The sequence below is a fragment of the Megascapheus bottae genome, chromosome 6 (assembly GCF_031878675.1).
Source record: "Megascapheus bottae isolate mThoBot1 chromosome 6, mThoBot2.hap1, whole genome shotgun sequence".
Taxonomy (NCBI): domain Eukaryota; kingdom Metazoa; phylum Chordata; class Mammalia; order Rodentia; family Geomyidae; genus Megascapheus; species Megascapheus bottae.
Genome location: NC_143514.1, coordinates 81230968 through 81250023, shown reverse-complemented (window position 1 = coordinate 81250023; position 19056 = coordinate 81230968). Strand labels below are relative to the sequence as shown.

Below are 19056 nucleotides of genomic sequence, written 5' to 3'. Positions count from 1 at the left end.
TGGTGGTGGGAAGGGAACAGAGCACACCTGCTCACCTCAGCCCCGGGACCCAGGTGCAGGACACTTGGTTTCTCTGCCCCAAGCCAGGACAGATGCCACCTCCCCAACACCTCCCACCTTCCAGTGACTGACCCACTGTCCTCCGGGCCAGTCCCCCGGCATGGCTCAGGCCCTGGGGGCAGTGCCAGGGCCCCTGGGGGCCGCAGGAAGGCCCCGTCCAGGCTTACTCACCCACCTTCTTCCTAACCAGTGACATGACGCCGATGCGCGTGAGCACGTGCTGTCTGGAGAGGCCTTCCCGGGGCACACCGTCCGCAAAGGTCTCGGCGCCGTCCGCCCCCGGCTCACACAGGTGCCGCATGAAGAGGGACACATAGGCTCTGGGGTGGGGGGGACTGGGGCTCAGGGAGTGGGGGGCCGGCAAGGACCCTCCCAGTGGGACCCCCCACAGCTTGTTTCTGGGCGGGGCACAGAAGGCGGCCTCCCTGGCAGGGGACAGCCCAGCACTTGCTCTGCTGCTTTGGGCAATGGCAGCTGGCTTGGGCAGACCAGCCCTGCCCAGCACCCCAACCCAATACCAGCAGGCTGCAAATCCCCAGAGGCCATCCGCAGGGGAGCCTCCCTCTCCTGCCGGGGCAGGGGCGGCCGCATCCTGGGCCCCGTCCTCCTACCTAAACTCCTTCTCGCTCTTCCCACGGAGGTCCCGCACCAGCCACTGCGAGTTGAAGGCGTCCTGGGGCGGCATGCCCCAGCGCATGATGGCGTTGAGAAAGGCCTTCCGCTGGCGGGCGTTGAAGCCCAGTACCTGGCCGGGGCAGAAGGCCGCGTGCTGTGTCGTCCACATGTGTGTGACCCTAGGCCAGCTCCCAGTCCCTCCTCCATACCCCAGGGGTGGCAGGAAGGGGGCCCCAGGAGAGATGGGGGTTGGGGTCCCACCTCAATGTTGCCCCCAACTCGAGCCAGCAGAGGCGGTAGGGGCTTGTCCCTGTCACTCTTCAGCTGCCTCCTGGATTGTCGCCGTCCACCTGGAGAACCACCACCGTAAACCCTTAGGAGACCCTCCCCCAACCCTCACCCTCCACCAGTGTCCCCCCACCAGCACCAGCGCCCCGCCCCCTGCCTCCACCAGCGTGCCCCAGGGCACCACCAGCACCGCAGCAGCCGGGGCCTCTGGCACTGATACTCACTCTGCCCTTCTGGCCTCTCCTCGAAGTCCTCGTCCTCATCCTCAGAGCCGATGGAGTACTCGGACTGGTTATCTGAAAGCTCGTCCTGCCACTCTGCAGGGGCATGGGGTGGGCTATGAGTGCAGAACCCCAGACAGGCACACCCCCAGCCAGGCAGAGCCCCCCATCCCTACCGTGTGACAGTGGCTGCCAGGTACTTCCTGTGAGCTCACTTAAAGACCCAATGTCCCCATAGGAGAGCAGGGAAGTCACTAGACTCATCTCCCAGGAGGCTTCTGTCCCCCTCCCCCCCCAGGCCCAGCCCTGCCCCACGCACCCTGGTCCTCCTGCGAGGCGTCGTTGTAGTTGACCTGCTTGCGGACGCGCTTGCCCTTGCCCAGGTTGCGTGCCAGGTCCTCCTGCTGCTGCTCGTAGTGGTGCCGCAGCAGCTTCTCCCAGTAGTCGGGGTCCACGTTCTCCTCCTGCTTGATCACCTCGCGCTCCACCTCCTCCTGTGGGCCCAGGGCTGGGGCTAGCAGGCACCACTCTGCCCTTCCTCAGGCTCCTCAGGAGGAGCCTGCCTCCTCCAGGAAGCCTCCTCAGATCCTCCCAACCCCGCTGACTTCCCCTTCCCCTGCCCCAGTCATCTACCCTACAGCCCTGTGCAGGCTCTGGGCACAGGGCTGAATAGAGCCCAGCCCTCCCCCCAGGGACTCCGGGTTTCAGAAGGAAATCAAGCAGCATCCAGGGTGTGCAAGGAGGTGGGGGAAGGCAGGGGAGGTGGGGAGGCCGCCGCAGCCCCCCGGTGCTGGGGGAAACCTCAGGTGTCCTGCGTGCTGTGGAGGACAGCATCCAGGTGGTCAGAGCAGGGGGTGGTCTGGCCAGGCCAGGAGGTGGGGTTACAGCTGAGGGGTTGGCAGTGGCAGCGGGGGACTGGGGGTCCTTACCACGCCATCCTCCTCCCGAACCACGTACTGAGCCACCTTGAAGGAGCTCAGGTACTCGTTCATGTTCTGCAGCTCTGTGTCTTCCGTGGCATCCTGGTTCCGGTCCAGCAGCTTGGAGATGGCCGCATCATCATAGTGGATCACGCTGCTGTCCTCCACATCCTTGTTGTCACCTAAAGGGCGGCATGGTATGGTGTGGGGATACGGAGGCTGTCCAGGTACAATACCCCCCCAGTCCCTTCTCCAGCCCAGACAGCCTCCCCAGGAGACCACAAGAGAGGCACCAAGGACAAGCGTGGAAGCACCTCCCCAGAGGCGGCCAGCTAGCCAGAGGACGAGCAGGCTGGGCCCGGCCGGTCTGGCTGGGACCTACCTGGCGGGGTGCTCCCGTGCTTCTTCTTGGCACCGGCAGCCAGAGCTCCCCCCCTGGAGGACTGGACATCAGGGATGGGTGTGACGGGCCGCTGGCCCTGGGACATCATGCCTGGAGAGCGGGAGGGGCACAGAGGAGCCACAGGGTTGGCAGCGGGGGACAGAGGACAGGGAGGCTGGGGGCCGTGGGCAGGCAGGGGCCACCAGAGCCCTGGGTGCATGTGTGTCCAGCAGAGCCCCCCTCCACCACCCCCAACTCCGAGCAGGGGAGGCCCACCCTCCACGTCGTCCTTGAACAGCTCCTCCGTGCCAAACTTGAGGATGTCGTCCAGCTCCTGCTTGGTCATGGAGCCCGACTTGGAGCCCAGGCCCGGCCGCACCACCAGGTGCGTGAGCATCATCTTGCGCTTGGCCACCTGCGTGATGCGCTCCTCCACCGAGGCCCGCGTCACGAAGCGGTAGATCATCACCTTCTTGTTCTGCCCGATGCGGTGGGCGCGGCTGAAGGCCTGGGAAAGACCACAGCTTAGCATCCAAGCCCTGACTGAGCACGCCGGGTTGGCACCTGAGTCTGGGACCCCACAAGGGGCCACGTGACTGTGCACAGTGACCCCGCCCACTCCTCTACCCCCCCAGCGTGTCTGGAGGCTTTGTAGCCAGGCTGGGTGGACAGCCTGCGTAGAATGCATCTGGGCAGAGGAAACTAAAAATGTCTATAATGCCAGGAACCAGTGGCTCATGCCTGTCATCCTAGAGACTCAGGAGGCTGAAATGTGAGGATTGTGGTTCAAAGCCAGCCCTAGCATGAAAACTCATCTCCTATAACCACCCAAAAGCCAAAAGTAGAGCTGTGGCTCAAAGTGGTAGCACACCAGCCTTGAGGACAAAAGCTCAGGGACCATGCTCAGACCCTGAGTTCAAGCCTGAGGACCGGCACCCAAATAAAACAGAACAAAAAACCCATGAGTGTCAGCATGCAGGTTGCATACAAGAGGCAGAGCGGTGGCGTACAAGCTGCTATGAGTGAAGCCAGGGATGGTGGCTGTCAGTCCCCACAATGGGACTGTAAGACACAGAGGCCCCTTGGAAAGGCAGTGAGGCCTGGAAACCACTCTCAAAGACATGTCTGAGACTCGGCACTGTGCACTGGGACCCCCACATAGGGTGGCCCTGCCTGGTGTAAATGACTGTGTCTGGTGTGTAAGGAACATGAGTTTGTGTGCACTGAGTGTGTGCCTGCATCCCTACCCCGGGTGCCTAGGCCTTCCACCTGCCTGCTCTCCCCCGTGGGCCCTGCTCTGCTCCTCATCCCTTCCTCCGTATCTGCTGCATAGATCCTGCCCACCTCTGTGCCCCCGGCCCCAGGAGAAAAGGGAACCAGGGTTGGCAGACAGATCCTTCCCTGCCCTCTCGTCCGCTGTGCCGCGGGGACCTGGAGAGACGGGACTTTCGCCTTTCACCCCCACTCACCGCCCACAGCCACTCCCGGGACTGTGACCCTACAGCAGGGGAGAATGAGACCCACAGAGAGAGGGAGTGAGGAACATGGCCAGGAGAGGTACAGAATGGGGTGCTGGGAATGAGCAGGGGATGCAGACCTGGATGTCGTTGTGGGGGTTCCAGTCCGAGTCATAGATGATGACCGTGTCCGCCGTGGCCAGGTTGATGCCCAGGCCACCTGCGCGGGTTGAAAGCAGGAAGCAGAACTGCTGGGCTCCAGGGGCTGAGAAAGAGACCAGCAGGTAGGGGTGGGTTAGCCGGGCACACCTGGGTAGGATCCAGTGGAGGGGAGATGGGAGGGTGGTAACCCCTCACTGGCAGAGGAACAGGAAGGACAGGGCCTTTGGACCCCATTGAAGACGGCAGCCACATCTGGGAACCACCAGGGCCTGTGTGCCCCGACCACGATGGGCTCAGAGCCAAGGAAACAGGGAAGCACAGCCAGAACCGGGAGAAAGCCAATTTCCTACTATATGACTGCCCCACTTTTCCTTCCTTTCTTCAAGCTTGCTGGGCCTGAGCTAGCTAGCCTTCTACCACATTTAAGCCACACCCTCGTGCTCTTAGTTTGCTTTTATAATAGGGCCTTGCATGTTGGCAACTTTGCAAACAGCAACCAATACAGTGGCCTGGTAACCACACCACACCCCATGCACCATCTGCCTTTCTCCTTGCCCATTCCTAACTCCTCAGAACAGGCAGAACCCCAGCAAAGCTGGAAAGCCCCAAGTGTCCCATAAACTAAGTGGCCTATAATCCTAGCTACTCATGAGACGGAGATCTAAGAATCATGGTTCAAAGCCAGCCCAGGCATAAAAGTCAACTGAGCCTCATCTCCACCAAAAAGCCAAAAGTAGACCTATAGCTCAAGCCGTAGAGCGACAGCTCTGCGTTCAAGCCCTAAGACTGATAAAATACAAAAACAAAACCCCTCAGGGGCCACTGTGGTGAGCCTTGGACCGGGCTGCTTCCTAGCACTGTCGGTGAGCAGCCCTGGGGTGGGGGCGGCCTTGGTGGGCCGGGTACCGTTGAATCTGTCGATGGCCTCCTGCCGCAGGCCCCCCGTGATGCCGCCATCAATGCGCTCGTACTTGTAGCCCTCGTACTCCAGGAAGTCTTCCAGAAGATCCAACATCTTGGTCATCTGAAGGGGACAAATTGTTGAAAGGCTGCTTTGGCATCAGAAGCCTTGCAAGCCAGGGCCAGGACCCTACTGTGGAGAAGGAGGGGAGAAGAGACCAACTCACCAAGTTGGGGGAAACACAGCCTGAGGCAGGAGTGGGGAAGAATGCAGCCCCCCCCTGCTGCCATCTTGCCATGTAAAAGCCACACTGCCTCCACAGGACCCTGGTGAGACACTGTCCAGCCAGGGCCCCCAGCCCACTGCCCAACTAGGTCACTGTCAAAGGCTGCAGGGTTCAGCAGCTGGTTTCACTTGACTTTGTGCACAGAGGAGCTGAATGTCAGACTCTGGGGCTTGGACCTGGCTCAATCCAACCCTCACGAGAGTATTTCCAGCCCAAGACCCTGCAGATCCATCTCTATGACAATGTGAGCTCCTGCCTCCCCTGTGAACTGAGGGAGGGGACTAGACCCCCCCCCCGCCACCTCTGTAGTCTCCAGCCTGACACACGACAGGTGCACATGGAGGCGGGAAAAAACATGAGCAAACATGCTCTGCCATGACCAAGTAGCCAGCCAGGAGTGGAACCTCAGGATCAAGCAGAGGGTTCCCCCTATGAGACCCTCTCAGACCAACCCCAAGACCAGAGGCCAGGCTGCAGGGGTGTGAGGCAGTGCAGGGGAGAGGAGCTATTACACCAGGTTGGACACAGAGGTCAGGAGGAGCAGGTCTATAGCGTGTGGGCCCTGAGCTCCTTGACCTGGGCCCTTGGCTTGAACTTGAATGAGTCATGTGAGGGTCCGGGGCCTGCCCCCACCACACAACCCACAACCCATGAGGGAACCGCAGGGCGGACTCAGGTCAGGCCATACCCTGGCTGCCAGGACAGGGTGTGGATAGGGAGTGAGCTAGGCCCGGTGGCTCACCTGGGAGAAGATCAGCACCCGGTGCCCTTCGTCCCGCAGCTTCTTGAGCATCTTCTGCAGAAGCATGAGCTTCCCTGAAGACTTGACCAGCGAGCTGCCATCATAGGAGCCGTTGGGCAGGACGGGGGCCTCCTGTGGATGCAGCAGGAGCAGGGCCTCAGTGGGCTCCCTTTTCTGACGCTACCCCAAGGAGTTTGTGTGCAGGGACAAGGGCCAGACCAGGGCCTTCCGCCTGCCTGTCCTGCTGAACAGGATCGGGGCATGGAGGGGAGGCACCGACACCAGGCTCTCGCTCTGGGTCCAGGCCTGCTTTTCCAGCAGTACCCATGCCAGCCCGCCCTGCATTTCCAGGCCTGCATTTCCAGCAGTACCCATGCCAGCCTGCCCTGCTTGGTCTTGCTCCCTGGCTTGCATGCAGGGCCTGAGATGCCAGCAAATGGCCTTCCCAACAGGAATTAGCCTGGCCACTGCGGTCATGGAGACTGACCCAAGCCAGACCAACCCTCTGTCCCCAGCTGGGAGCCACGCCACAGACAATGCCTCTGCCACTCAGGTCACGAAAGGGCCTAGGGCTGCCTGAGGACAGGTCATCAGTGCAGCCACCCCAGTGGCAGAACTGGGGGAGGAGTGGACAAGACAGGTGGTGACAGATGATGCCACGCTCTCTGTGGGACATTGCACAAGATCCCTCACTGACCCCCACCATAGCCCGCCCAAGAAAGCCGCTCCTGCCGCCCGCTTAAACTGGATATGCTGCGTGCAGCTCACAGGCCTCAGCTCCTCCTTCCTGGCTCACAGCCCTGAGGTGCAGCACCTCCCCTCAGCCTCATCCTACACTCAAGAGCAGGTGACAAACTCGCTCAGGAAGCACATGTGGCCACGCCAGCCCTCAAACCCTACCTCGGGGTCCCATGTCTGGGCCGGGGAGAAGAGCCTTGGGGTGATTCAATTTCCCCATACCTTTATGAATCACAGTGAAGATCCAGAAGGAGGAGAGGACCTGGCCAGGCAGGGCCCAGGGGGACGAGGAAACCTCTGGAAGGATGGAGACCCTTCTCCCCTCATGTGAGGGTCTAGCCACCTGGCTGTGGACCCCCTCCACAGAGGCCACATGAAAGCCCACTCAGTGGACACAAGGAATGCACCACCATAGCTATGGGAGCCTACCACAGAGACCACAGAAGACAGAGAACCTACCACAGAGACCACAAAACACCTGCCACAATGGCCACAGAAACTATGCCACGGTGGCCATGAGGAATGCACCACCACAGCCAGGGGAGCCTGCCACCATGGCCCCAAGGACCCGGCCCCTGCAGGGAGTCGGGGGGGGTCCTCGACAGCAGCCACGGGGACCTACCACGGCAGCCACGGGGAACAGATAGGGGTGGTTGCAGCACTTCTTGAGGTCCATCATGATATTGAGCAGCGACACCTGGTTCCCGCCCCCCTTGGAGTTCAGCGCCTCGAAGTTCCGAGTGAGGATGAACTTGTAGTACTTCCTGCGGCACGGGAGACAAGGGGGCAGTGGGCTGTACCGGGTGCCCTGAGGGGGCTCTGCCCTCAGCACTCCAAACAGAGCCGGGAGCCACAGGCAAACCCTGCACTTGGGTCATTATGATCTGAGGTCCAAGGGAAGGACACGGAAAGGGGGCCCCAAGATGCCCCGCCCCGGAAGTGATCAGGAGGGAGGAGAGTTAGCAGACAAGCCCTGGAGAGGCCCTGCTGCTCCGGGGCACTGCGCACTCCACTCACTTCTGCATCTGGCTCAGCTCCACACGGACAATCAGCTCGGTCTTGGCGGGCATGTTCTTGAACACGTCGGCTTTGAGCCGCCGCAGCATGTGGGGCCCCAGCAGGTCATGCAGCTTCTTGATCTGGTCTTCCTTAGAGATGTCTGCAAACTCCTCCAAGAAGCCCTCCAGGTTACTACAAGAAAGAGCTTGGATCAGAGCTGGCAGCAGTGGTGGGCCTGGGCCTGAGCAGGACACAACCCTCTGCAGAGGTCATCAGGAATAGGGTTGGGGGAGGTCCAGCCAGCAGAGGCCAGCATCTAGTAGCCAGGGAACCCGGGCACTGCCCTCCATCCGACCTCTATTGAAGGCTGCAGCATCCTGTCCTTTACAGTCCTCGCTGCCCTCAAACCATCCTTCCACGACCCACATTTCAGACCAGGAAACTGAGGGTGATGGATGTTCAAGAGCAGCTGAGCCACATCCTGCCCTCAAGTCTACAACCTGATGCTAAAATCAATTGTCTTCAGTCTGGATGCCCCCCAACTCTGAGCGAAACATGAAGGTAAGTGAAAATGAGGGGTCTCTTATCAGTCCCTCATGTGATTCACCTGGGTCTCTGAAGGGAAAGAACTGAGCCAGGTGTATGCAGGGAGGGGGATGAGGGAGCAGACAAAAGGAGAAACTGAGGCACTAGCAGCAGCCGAGATTTGGACCACACTCACAGCCATGTCACCGCCAGGCCCCAGCCCCTGCTCCGTCCTGCCAGACCCAGGAGACATACTTGAACCTCTCTGGAGTCAGGAAATTGAGGAGGTGGAAGAGTTCCTCCAGGTTGTTCTGAAGCGGAGTCCCCGTGAGGAGCAGCTTGTAATCGATCTTGTAGCTGTTCAAGACCCTGAAGAACTTGGGGGAAGAAAGGGGACCTGTGAAGGCACGGGGAGCACCCCACCCCACCCCGGACGGGCCTGAGCCCTGTGGCCAGTGGCACCTACTTTAGATTGGTTATTCTTGAGTCGGTGGGCCTCGTCCACCACCAGGCAGGCCCACTCAATGGAGCCCAGGATGGCCTGGTCGATGGTGATGAGCTCATAGGAGGTGAGGAGGACGTGAAACTTGATCTGCACCTCTTTCTGGAAGAAAAGATCCGCATTTGGGAGGAGGGGCCGAGTGGACCACAGACAGTAAACAAGAAGGGACAGTCAGCCGGGCGTGATGGCTCACACCTGTAAATCCAAGCTACTCACGGTTCAAAGCCAGCCCAGGCACAAAAGTCCGTGAGACTCTTATCCCCAATTTACCATCAGAAAACCACAAGTATCACTGTGGCTCAAGGAGTAGAATGGTAGCCTTGAGCTGAAGAGCTCTGGGTCAGCACCCAGGCCCAGCAGAGGGCGGTAGCCTTGAGCTGAACAGCTCAGGGACAGTTCTCAGGACCAGAGTTCAAGTTCCACCAGGAAAGAAAGAAAAAGAAGGAGGAGGGATGGCAAGGCTCAATGGCAAACTCCTATAATCCCAGCTACTCCGGGTAGATCAAAAGGGTCATGATTCAAGGCTAGGCCGGGCAATTCAGTGAAATCCTAACAAAAAGTCAGGCATGGGGGTTAACATCTGTTATTCTACCTATGTATAAGGCACAAAGTAGGAGAATGATGGTCCAAGCAAGCCCTGGCAAAAAAGCTCAAGGCCCTGTCCAAACAATAACTAAAGCAGTCAAAGCACTTGAAGACTCCCGCCATGGCTCAAGGCAGAAAACAATGCCCAAGAGGTTCCATCTCCACTTAACTAGCAAAATACCCAACCTGGAGGCATGGCTCAAGTGGTAGGGCACCAGCCATGAGCAAGCAAGCTGAGCACGTGTAAGTCCCTGAGTTCAAGCCATAATACACATGCACACACACAAAAAAATTAAAAGCCGGGCATGGTGGCTCATGCCTATAATCCTAGCTACTCCAGCCCCGGTACACAAGGACTTGAGTCTCTTATAGCCAATTAACCTCTAGAAAATGGGAAGTGGAGCTCAAGGGTAGGGCGGAAGCCTTGAGATGAAGAGCTCAGAGCCAGCACCCAGACTGAGTTCAAGCCCCATGACCCATCAAAAAAAAAAAATGTGAAAGGAGTGACATTTTCCAAAAAGAAATGTACTCATTACCTGACTTATGACACGGTAATCCCTCTGTACATACATACATCACCTCAATAACATTTTTTTTGCCAGTCCTGGAGCTTAAACTCTGGGCCTGGGCACTGCCTCTAGGCCTCTTTTTGCTCTTTTTACTCTACCACTTGAGCCACAGTACCACTTCTAGCTTTTATGAGTTTATTGAAGATAGTCTCACAGTCTCCTGCCTGGGCTGGCTTCAAACCACGATCCTCAGATCTGAGCCTCCTGAGTAGTTAGAATTATAGGCATGAGCCACTGGTACACAGCTTTGCTTTTGTTATTTTTCACACAGGGTCCCACTTTTTGCCCGGAGCTAACCTCAGACTGAGATCCTCCTTCCTCAGCCTCCCACAGAGCTGAGATCACAGGCATGTGCCATCATGTCTGGCCCCAGCAGACCATTTTGGGCACTTTGTGGCCGCCACAACCACTCCAGGACCAGAGGCAAAGCCAAGATGATATACTCTGGAGGCCCGGAAGCCATCTCCAGCCCAGCACAGTAAACACAGGCACTAGTATTAGCTAAGGGCCTGTGCCCCATCCTTCTCCAGTGCAGTCTGGGCGGCAGGCCTGCCTGTGCCTAAGCCCTCTGGAAATTCTTGACATGAAGAAGTGTGACAGCCCCTGCCCAGTGTCACCAACTCCTGCTCCTTCTCCTGGACCCTCTCCCTCTGTGAGCTCTACTTTGCTGAGAAGCCTGAAGCACAAAGAGGCTCCGTGACGTGATACAAGTTCTACAGCTGGCATATGGGGTTGAGCCATGCCACCTGGAAGCAATTTTGAACCCAGGATCTCTGCAGACATAGTTAGGATGAGATTGATGGCTCTCAGCGCATTCATTGTGAGCAGTGTCTTTACAAGAAAGTTAAGAGATGGAGCCAGGGGCGGTGGCATGCCTATAATCCTGACTACTCAGGAGTTCAAGTCCCATGAGAGGGGGGGGGAGAGGAGGGGAGGGAGGGAGGGAGGGAGGGGGAGAGGGAGGGGGGGGAGCAGGGCCCAAGTGGAGAGCACAGGTGCTGGCAGAGCCTGCAGCTCCAGAAACTGTAAGAGGCAGCAGGGTTGGTCTTCCACTGCCACCTTTAGAGGGAATGAGACCTCTCCCTCCCTCCCTCCCACCCCCACGTGCACGCACATATGCACGCACGCACGCTGCCCTCCAGCTGAGGATACAGGTCTGAGGAGCAAAGCTTTGCCATGGGAAGCTGACAGGTGGCAGCCTTCCTGGGGGCTCATTGCCAGCCTGCAACCTCCCTTCAGTGGGGCTGGGAGTGGGGCGCCAGGCACTGCTGGGCCCGGCGGCTGCCCCACGGGGACAGCGGGTGGGAGCGCTCACCTTCATGCGGAACACCTTCTTGCCACTGCGGATGGCGTTGTCCTCGAAGGAGAACTCGTTCTCACGGATCACCGAGCGGCTCTCCTTGTCCCCCGTGTAGGTGACCACGTAGAACTCAGGCGCCCACATCTCAAACTCGCGTTCCCAGTTGATGATGGTGGACAGGGGCGCGCTGACCAGGTATGGCCCCTTGGAGTGGCCCTGCACAGAGAGTCTGAGGCAGTGAGGCCGCCGGCCCGGAGGGACCCCTGTCCCCTCCCCACCCTCCGTGCCACGCCCCCTGCCCACCTCCTTGTACAAGGAGTACAGGAACACGATGGTCTGCACTGTCTTGCCCAGACCCATCTCGTCCGCCAGGATGGTGTCTGTGCCCTGGGCCCAGGAGAAGCGCAGCCAGTTGAGGCCCTCCAGCTGGTATGGGTGCAGTGTGCCGCCGGTGGAGTCCATGTACCAGGGCTGCTTGTCGAACTTCACCGTGGGCTGTGGGAGATCCAGACGCACCCTGAATCCTGGGCCACTGGCCACCGCTTTGCACACCCAAGTCCCTTGCACACCCTTCTCTCTCCCTTCCACCTTCCTAACTCCTCCCCGTGTCTAGACTAGCTATCTATTCTCCAGGGAGCCCTGCCTCGCTGCAGCCTGGAGTAGGCATGCCCACAATATCCCACCCCACAGCCCTCTGCTTCTCCTATCAAGGAGAAAGGTTGAATTCGTTGCCTCGAGGCCAGGTTGTGGCGACCACATTGGTCTAATCCCTCCTGGTCCAGGCAACGCCTGATGGGAACATCCAGTCAATACTATTGGATGAAGAACAGGCTGGCCGTGTCCAGGGTGCTCTCAACACCTGCCCACCATGCAGCCTCCACTTACCATGTGTCTTTCATGTGGCCTGCATCTCTGGGCCATGTCCCATAAGGACTGGACCCATGGACTTTCTGCCTTGCCAGTGACTACCCACGTTTCCTATTCCCACCATGAGCCCTTGGGAAAAGGTTCACTTCTTGAAAAAAGGCCCATGGAGAGAGGTGGGGGAGAGATGGAGGGAGGGAGGAAGAGAGGGACTTGAACTCAGGGCCTGGGTACTGTCCTTGAACTTTTTCACTCAGAGCTAGTGCTCTGCTACTGAAGCCACAGATCCACTTCCAGCCTTTTAGTGGTTAACTGGAGATAAAGTCTTATGGACTCTCCTGCTCTGGCTGGCTTCAAACTGCCATCCTCAGATCTCAGCCTCCTGAGTTGCCAGGATTACAGGCATAAACCTCCAACACTGGATCAGGGCCCACAGCTGTTTAACCCTGTCCTCTTGGTGCCAAGTCAGGACCAGGCACTGGCAGATAGCAGACCTTCCAGGGTGTCACCAGATAAAACTGGTGTGTGACTGCATGGCAGCTGTACTGCCAGCGGGCCCCCTCTCCACGGCCCATCAACAGGGGTGAGCACAATCTAAGCACAATGGCTAGGGCCTGGCACACTGGGCAGAGCACTCCCCCCCTCCCCTCCACTCACATCCACAATGGGTGTGTCTGGAGGCGGCTTCTCCTGTTTCTCATCCTTCAACTTCTTGCTCTTCTTGAGCAGCCGCTTGGGCAGCCTGGCATCCTCTCCCAGCATCAGCTCCCTGGGGGAGAGCATCACATTCAAGTGAGCAAAGCTGGGGGCTGGAGGCTTGGTGCCCATGAGGACAATCATCAAATACCAAGCTTGAGCCTCGGTCTTCTGGCGGGGGAGGGGGGAAGTAAAACTCCGACCAGGAGGGCTACCCACCCCTGTCCAAGACCATGCCCAGCAGCTGGACCTGGACCCAGGCCTACCTGTGACCCCAGTAGGCCTGCTTCAGGTTGTCGTAATAGGGGATATCGATGTCGTCCATCTCCCAGGTGCACTGGTCGTAGGACAGGTCCTTCCACTTGATGAGGTAGTGGACCTCCCCCTTCTTGTCGAAGCTGCAACACAGAGCACACAGAGTCAGGAAGGTGCTGGCCACTGGAGCCAGCAGCCACGGCGTGGGTGTGAGGCCGGGCTCCCGGGATGCAGGCCTGAGGACAGTGGCTCCATATCAAGAGGAAACCAGGCTGCACGCCAATGGCTCACATCTGTCATCCTAGCGACTCAGGAACCTGAGATCTGAGGACTATGGTTCAAAGCCAGCCTGGGCATAAGAATCCATAAGTCCAGGGGCTGGGATTTTGGCCTAGTGGAAGAGAGCTTGCCTAGCATGCACGAAGACCTAGGTTCCATTCCTCGGTACCACATACATAGAAAAAAAGCCAGAAGTGGTGCTGAGGCTCAAGTGGTAGAACTCTAGCCTTGAGAAAGTCCAAGGACAGTGCTCAGGCCCTGAGCTCAAGCCCAGGACTGGCCAAAAAAAAAAAAGAATCCATAAGTCCATAAGAATCTTATGTCCAGCCAGGCACAGTGGCTCCCCCCTGTAAATCCTAGCTACTCAGGAGGTAGAGATCTGAGGATCACAGTTCAAAGCTAGCCGAGCACTAAAGACCCTGAAACTCATCTTCAATTAACCACTTGAAAAGGGAAAGTGTGCCGGGGCCAACCGGCAGCAAACCAGGGTTCGCAGATTGGGGTTCCTGAAATCGGGGGCAAGGACTAGCAAGAAATAGAAGAGAGACAGACACACCGGGTCCGGGATGTCCGCAGTCCAGGCAAAGACTGCCGAGACTGCCGCGTTTATTTTCCACTCCCCCCTCTTCCCTCCTCCTCACCCAGGGAACCTCCAGGTGTTACATTCATATGGTAATTCTCAGGTCATTTACATAGAATAGGGCCAGAAAGCAATAAGACAATAAAGCCATCGTCTGATGCAAGTCAAGGTACAGTTTGATTCCACTCTGGCTCCCAACAAAAGTGGAGCTGTGGCTCTGGAGTAGGGCAGTAGCCTTGAGCTACAGAGCTCAGGGACAGTGCTCAGGTCCAGAGTTCAAGCCCCATGACTCACAAAAAAACCAATTAATTACCAAAAGGCTGGAAGTAGAGCTGTGGCCACACACACACACACACACACACACACACACACACACACACACACAGCTAAGGGACAGGCCCTGTGTTTAAGCCACATTACCAGAACTGGGGACAAGCAGGGAACACAAGAGGAAGATACCCCAAGTACAGAACCAAGATGGGTGCAGAAAGTGCTCTGAGGCCACACAACTTGTAGGGACTGGTGAGGGTCAGTCAGTGGGAACTGGCAGAGCCACAACGAGAAGGGCACGGAGAGACCGAGCTAACAGAGGGCTGAGGGCAGCACCCTTTGTCCTTTCCAGCCTCCGCTGACATAGCATCTGGCTACTGGACTTCTGAACCTCTCTCCCCTGAGGTCTTCATTTTCTAATCCAAAACTGCAGGAGGACTCTCAGCAATGTCCACGGGTAGGGGGGCTGCCCTGAAAAGCACACAAGGATTCAGGGGGCACAGTGACCATGTCCAGCACTGTCCAGATCCATTCTGTCAGTGCCTCTCACCCAAATGAGTGCATCAGACCACCAAACCAGGGGTGTTCAATGCTGCCAGAGAGCTGTGGGGCCCCAGAATGGCCGTGGTGGGCAGGAAGATGGGGGAGCAATGGCTGCAGCTGGCCTGGAGAGCAAAGCCGATTCCCCATTACCATGGAAACCAATGGCTTTTTTTTTTTCCGATAAATAATTGGTCATTATGCAGACACCAGGGAATAAATCCCAGGAAGAGTCACCTGTTCCACTCTGTAGACACAGAGAAAAACCGCTATTTATGCTTTTAGCGTACAATTAAATAAAGATTTAAAAAAGTGAGGGATAAATTCAAAGTGGGGCTCAGGTTCCTGCAGGAAAAGGAAAAAAATGCATTCACGAACAACACAGCCACCGTCCTATTCTAGTCTCTTGTCACTGAGGCCACCCCAGCAAGCTCCTGGCAAACCCCTTCAGCTTCACCAAGGCCCATTTCACAGGAGAAAAACAGGCATGGCACCCATCGCCACCGTCCTCAGCCAAGGGGGAGGCCTCGGGGGCAGGAATCTGAGCGCCTGGTACACCTTCACCTCTGCTCCGCCCAGAGTGAGGAAGTCACCCACGTCAGCCCCTGGAAGGCAGAGCCCTGAAGACGTGGCTAAGGTGGGGAGTTCAGAGCCCCAAACTGCTACCACGCAGCAAACACTTCATGTGCCAAGGCCCAAGCATCTAAACCTCCAAGCCAGCCAGAGCTCCCACTCTCTACCACGCCAGCTCCTCTTAAGCCAGCCAGCCTCCAGCCCCTTGCCTCCTCCTCCAGTCTCTAATCACCAAAGTCATCTGGGGCTGCTCTCATGTTTGTCACAGGAGCACCAGGAAGCCAGAACAGCGGCTAATAAAGTGCGCTCTGGCTGGGTGCTGGTGGCTCACATCTATAAACCCAGTCACTCAGGAGGCTGAGAGCTCAGGACCCGGATTCAAAGCCATCTCAGGCTGGAAAGTCTGTGAGATTCATCTCCAATTAAACACCCAACCAAAAAGCAAAAAGTAGAGCTGTGGCTCGAGTGGTAGAGATCTAGCCTTAAGTAAAAAGCTCAGGGACAGTGCTCAGGCCTTGAGTTCAAGCCCTGAAGCCAACAGGGGGGAAGGGGAGATGAAAGAAAGGAGGGAGGGAAGGAGGGAGGGAGGGAAAGTTGGTTCTGACACTGTGTGCTCCATCCTGGCACTCAGAGAACCTGCAGTATGGTCATGTTCCTCACCCCACCAGCAGAGCCATATCCAGACCCCTGTGTCTGAGCTGGCTTCCTTCTTCCTAGAAACATACCCAGCCTTGGTGGATGCTGCTGGAAAGTGTTGGGTTCGAATCTCAAACCTGACCCTTCAGCTGTGTGACCATGCCATGACTTAACCTTGCTGGGCTTTTTTTTTTTTGGGGGGGGGGGTTGTTTGGGTTTGGTTTGGTTTGGTTTTGCCAGTCCTGGGGCTTGAATTTAGGGCCTGGGCACTGTCCTTGGACACTTTTTGCTCAAGGCTAGCACTCTGCCACTTGAGCCATGACACCACTTCCGGCTTTTTCTGTGTATGTTATTTGGGGAATCGAACCCAGGGCTTTGTGCATGCTAGGTGAGTACTCTACCACTAGGCCACACTCCCGGCCCCTGGGCTTACTCTTTAATTTGCTTTGGGGACAGGACACACTAATGTTGGCTGCTGCGATCCACGTGGGCAAAATGCGTACACCCTCACTTCTCAGACCCAGGATGGTTCTCAGAACTGTTTTACAGCCAGCCGGCAGGCGGGAAGCTGGAAGGAGCTTGGCAGCCAGGGTCCCCCTCACTGGAGGTCCTGCTCTGGTCAGGGTTCGCCAGCCAGTAATCAGGGCCCATGGGGGTTGTCTTCCCACCACAAGGGTGGACATGCTGAATGACGCCCGCCTGGCTGCACAGACAGATCACCAGGTGGGGTGTCCTGTCATACCCACAGAGCTCTGCACGGTGGCCCCGGCACAGAGGAGGGCGGCTGGCGGGGCGCTGCCCTGCTCACCTGTGGTTCAGGATGCGGTGGATCATCATCCACTCCGGCTTGATGCCGTAGCGGTAGAAACGCTCCTCCATCTTGGCATACCGCGGGTCCTTGCTCTTCCTCTTCTCGCTCTTGCCGTCCTCATCGCCAGAGCCATAGTCAAAGGGCGGTGGCTCGTCCATGTCGTTCTTTCTTTGGTAGTTGCGATACATCACCGTGTGGTAGAGCTCCAGCTGCTCGTGGTGGGCACAGGTGTTAAGAGAGGAGGCAGAGGGCACCTTGTGCCACCCACCCCCCTTCACCCCAGCCCTCCCCCAGGCAAGACAAGCCTCCCCCTCTCCAGAACTCCCAGCCTCGTCCTTCCCATTACCCGGGGAGGTCCTGAGGCACGGGACTGCCTCACCTGTAGCTCCTTCACCCAGGAGCAGTGCCAGTAGGAGAGTCCAGCCCACTTGACAAAGAACTCTCTCTCTGGGATACCCTCCAGGGGTTTGGGTGGGGGCATCTCTGACTCCACATCTGGTCCTGGAAGCCCCAGGAAGGGAGCTGGGGGCTCTGTCCACCGCCAATGGAGGATCCGCTGGACTTTGCCCTTCAGTGGGGGGCACTGTGAAGGAAGGAGGGTCCCCCCAAGTTCAGGGCTTAGCCACAGGACCCCATCCTGAAACTGCTATGACAGGAGGACACAGGCTCCCGAGTCAGAACCCCACCACAGTGACCCATGGCCCCAACTCCCTGGCATACATGCGATGCATGCAGGGGGCAGGCAACAGGGGGCTTGTGTGCACACGGGCCTTGTACATGGATATCAGCTTTATCAACTCCTGTCAAACCTGAGCCACTGGAGGGAGGGGCAGGGGTGAGGCTGCCACATGCATGGGACAAATGGAGAAAACAAGGCCCATTTGGAAAGGACAGCAGAATGGAGAGCAGACCCGAGATTGGACGTGCCCCTGTCTGCGGTCCCCGCACTGTCCCATTTGCTGCTTGGAGCCCTCTGAGAACATGTACTATCATATTCTGACCCACAAACACCCGTGGGGTATACGCCCCTGCATGGCACTGCATCCCCACCCACCTCCCCATCCCTACCTGGTAGAGCTACTCCCAGGCCCAGGACATCCAAGCTGGCCAGGCAGGAGGACAGGTTTCCCTCTGCCCAGAACATACCCAGGGCCCCAATGAATGCTGGACTCCAGAGACCTGCTAGCTGGCACTCGTGTACTGTACATGCTACCCTGAGGTGGCTCAGAGCAGCCCTGGCAGGGACTTGCAAGTCCTGGCTGGACTGGGGCAGAGGACAGGTTGAGGAAGTGAGCTCTGGGGGGGGGCAGGGAGGACACGTTCCTGCTCTGCCACTGCCTGCTGGGTGCCTGCGCCTGTGTTCGAGCTGCCTGCACCTATTTTGGGCCACCCATCCTGTACCCCTGAGGGCTATTGAAATCTCTCTGGACGTGTAGTGCCCCCTCAAACCCCAGAGCCAATCCTGCTCCAGCAGAGTGAGAGCAAAGACCCACAGGCAGAGGAGGGAGAGGCAGAAAACGTCTCTTCCACTGACCAGGAAGGTCCCAAGAGGTTTTGTTCCCATATCAGGAGGCTTCCTAGAAGGATTAAGAAGGCTGCGCCTGTGAAAAGGGCCAGACCCCAACAGCATGCACCTCAAGGCACAAGTCCAGCTGTATGTGGGTGACAGAGAGCTAGCTTCTCCACAGCCCAGAACCTGGGGAGTGGGGGATCTAGCAGTGGGGTGAGGGGATGAGGAACATCCACTCAGAGCACAGGCCCTCCACATGCCTGCAAGGACTGGGGCCCAGGAGTGGGACTGTCGGGAGGGCACTCCTCTCTCCCCAGGGAAGCAGAGGTTCTAAGGGGGCAGGCTCCTAACCGCTCACTACTGAGCCTTGGGACAGGAGCCAGGTGCAAGGTGGCCCCAAGTAGACGGTTCTGCAGCTATGTGGTTCTAGGCAGCACCTCACTTTCCTAAACCTCAATTTTCTCCTCTGACAAGGGGAATAACAGGACTGAAGATGTAGCTCACTGGTAGGTAACCTGTAGCGCTCCCCCTAAAAAAATTACTTTTAATGAAAATAGGAATGAACAAAAGTTTGGCAAGTGAACCAAAAGAATGCAAGGGAGGCCCTTGGTGCAGAGTAAATACTCGAAGAACTCATCTGTGGGTATTAATTTAGAAGCGAGCAGAACTGAGTGAAGTGGGCGGGGCCTTGAGCCAAGGGAGCAGATTTCTTTTGGTGGGCGGGGAGTGGGCGTGGCCTGTGCCAGCAGGTGCGCCAGAGGCTTTGATTGGCCCCTTCTGACAGGCAAGG

General features: G+C 57.8%; 1 protein-coding gene across 1 annotated transcript in view; it reads right to left on the bottom strand.

Moving 5' to 3' along the window:
- Positions 1-19056, bottom strand: part of Chd5 (chromodomain helicase DNA binding protein 5) — a 52695-nt gene that overhangs the window by 8788 nt on the left and 24851 nt on the right. Inside the window, exons 10-30 of the mRNA XM_090335964.1 lie at positions 17136-17339; positions 16754-16965; positions 13079-13210; positions 12774-12885; positions 11556-11747; positions 11268-11468; positions 8763-8900; positions 8552-8673; positions 7790-7963; positions 7395-7536; positions 6035-6166; positions 5012-5129; positions 4084-4208; positions 2763-2994; positions 2487-2597; positions 2114-2286; positions 1504-1678; positions 1188-1280; positions 937-1025; positions 672-805; positions 236-380 (exon numbers count right to left, since the gene is read on the bottom strand). Coding sequence (XP_090192090.1) covers positions 236-380; positions 672-805; positions 937-1025; positions 1188-1280; positions 1504-1678; positions 2114-2286; positions 2487-2597; positions 2763-2994; positions 4084-4208; positions 5012-5129; positions 6035-6166; positions 7395-7536; positions 7790-7963; positions 8552-8673; positions 8763-8900; positions 11268-11468; positions 11556-11747; positions 12774-12885; positions 13079-13210; positions 16754-16965; positions 17136-17339 — 3156 coding nt within the window. The remainder of the gene's footprint in view (positions 1-235; positions 381-671; positions 806-936; positions 1026-1187; positions 1281-1503; positions 1679-2113; positions 2287-2486; positions 2598-2762; positions 2995-4083; positions 4209-5011; positions 5130-6034; positions 6167-7394; positions 7537-7789; positions 7964-8551; positions 8674-8762; positions 8901-11267; positions 11469-11555; positions 11748-12773; positions 12886-13078; positions 13211-16753; positions 16966-17135; positions 17340-19056) is intronic.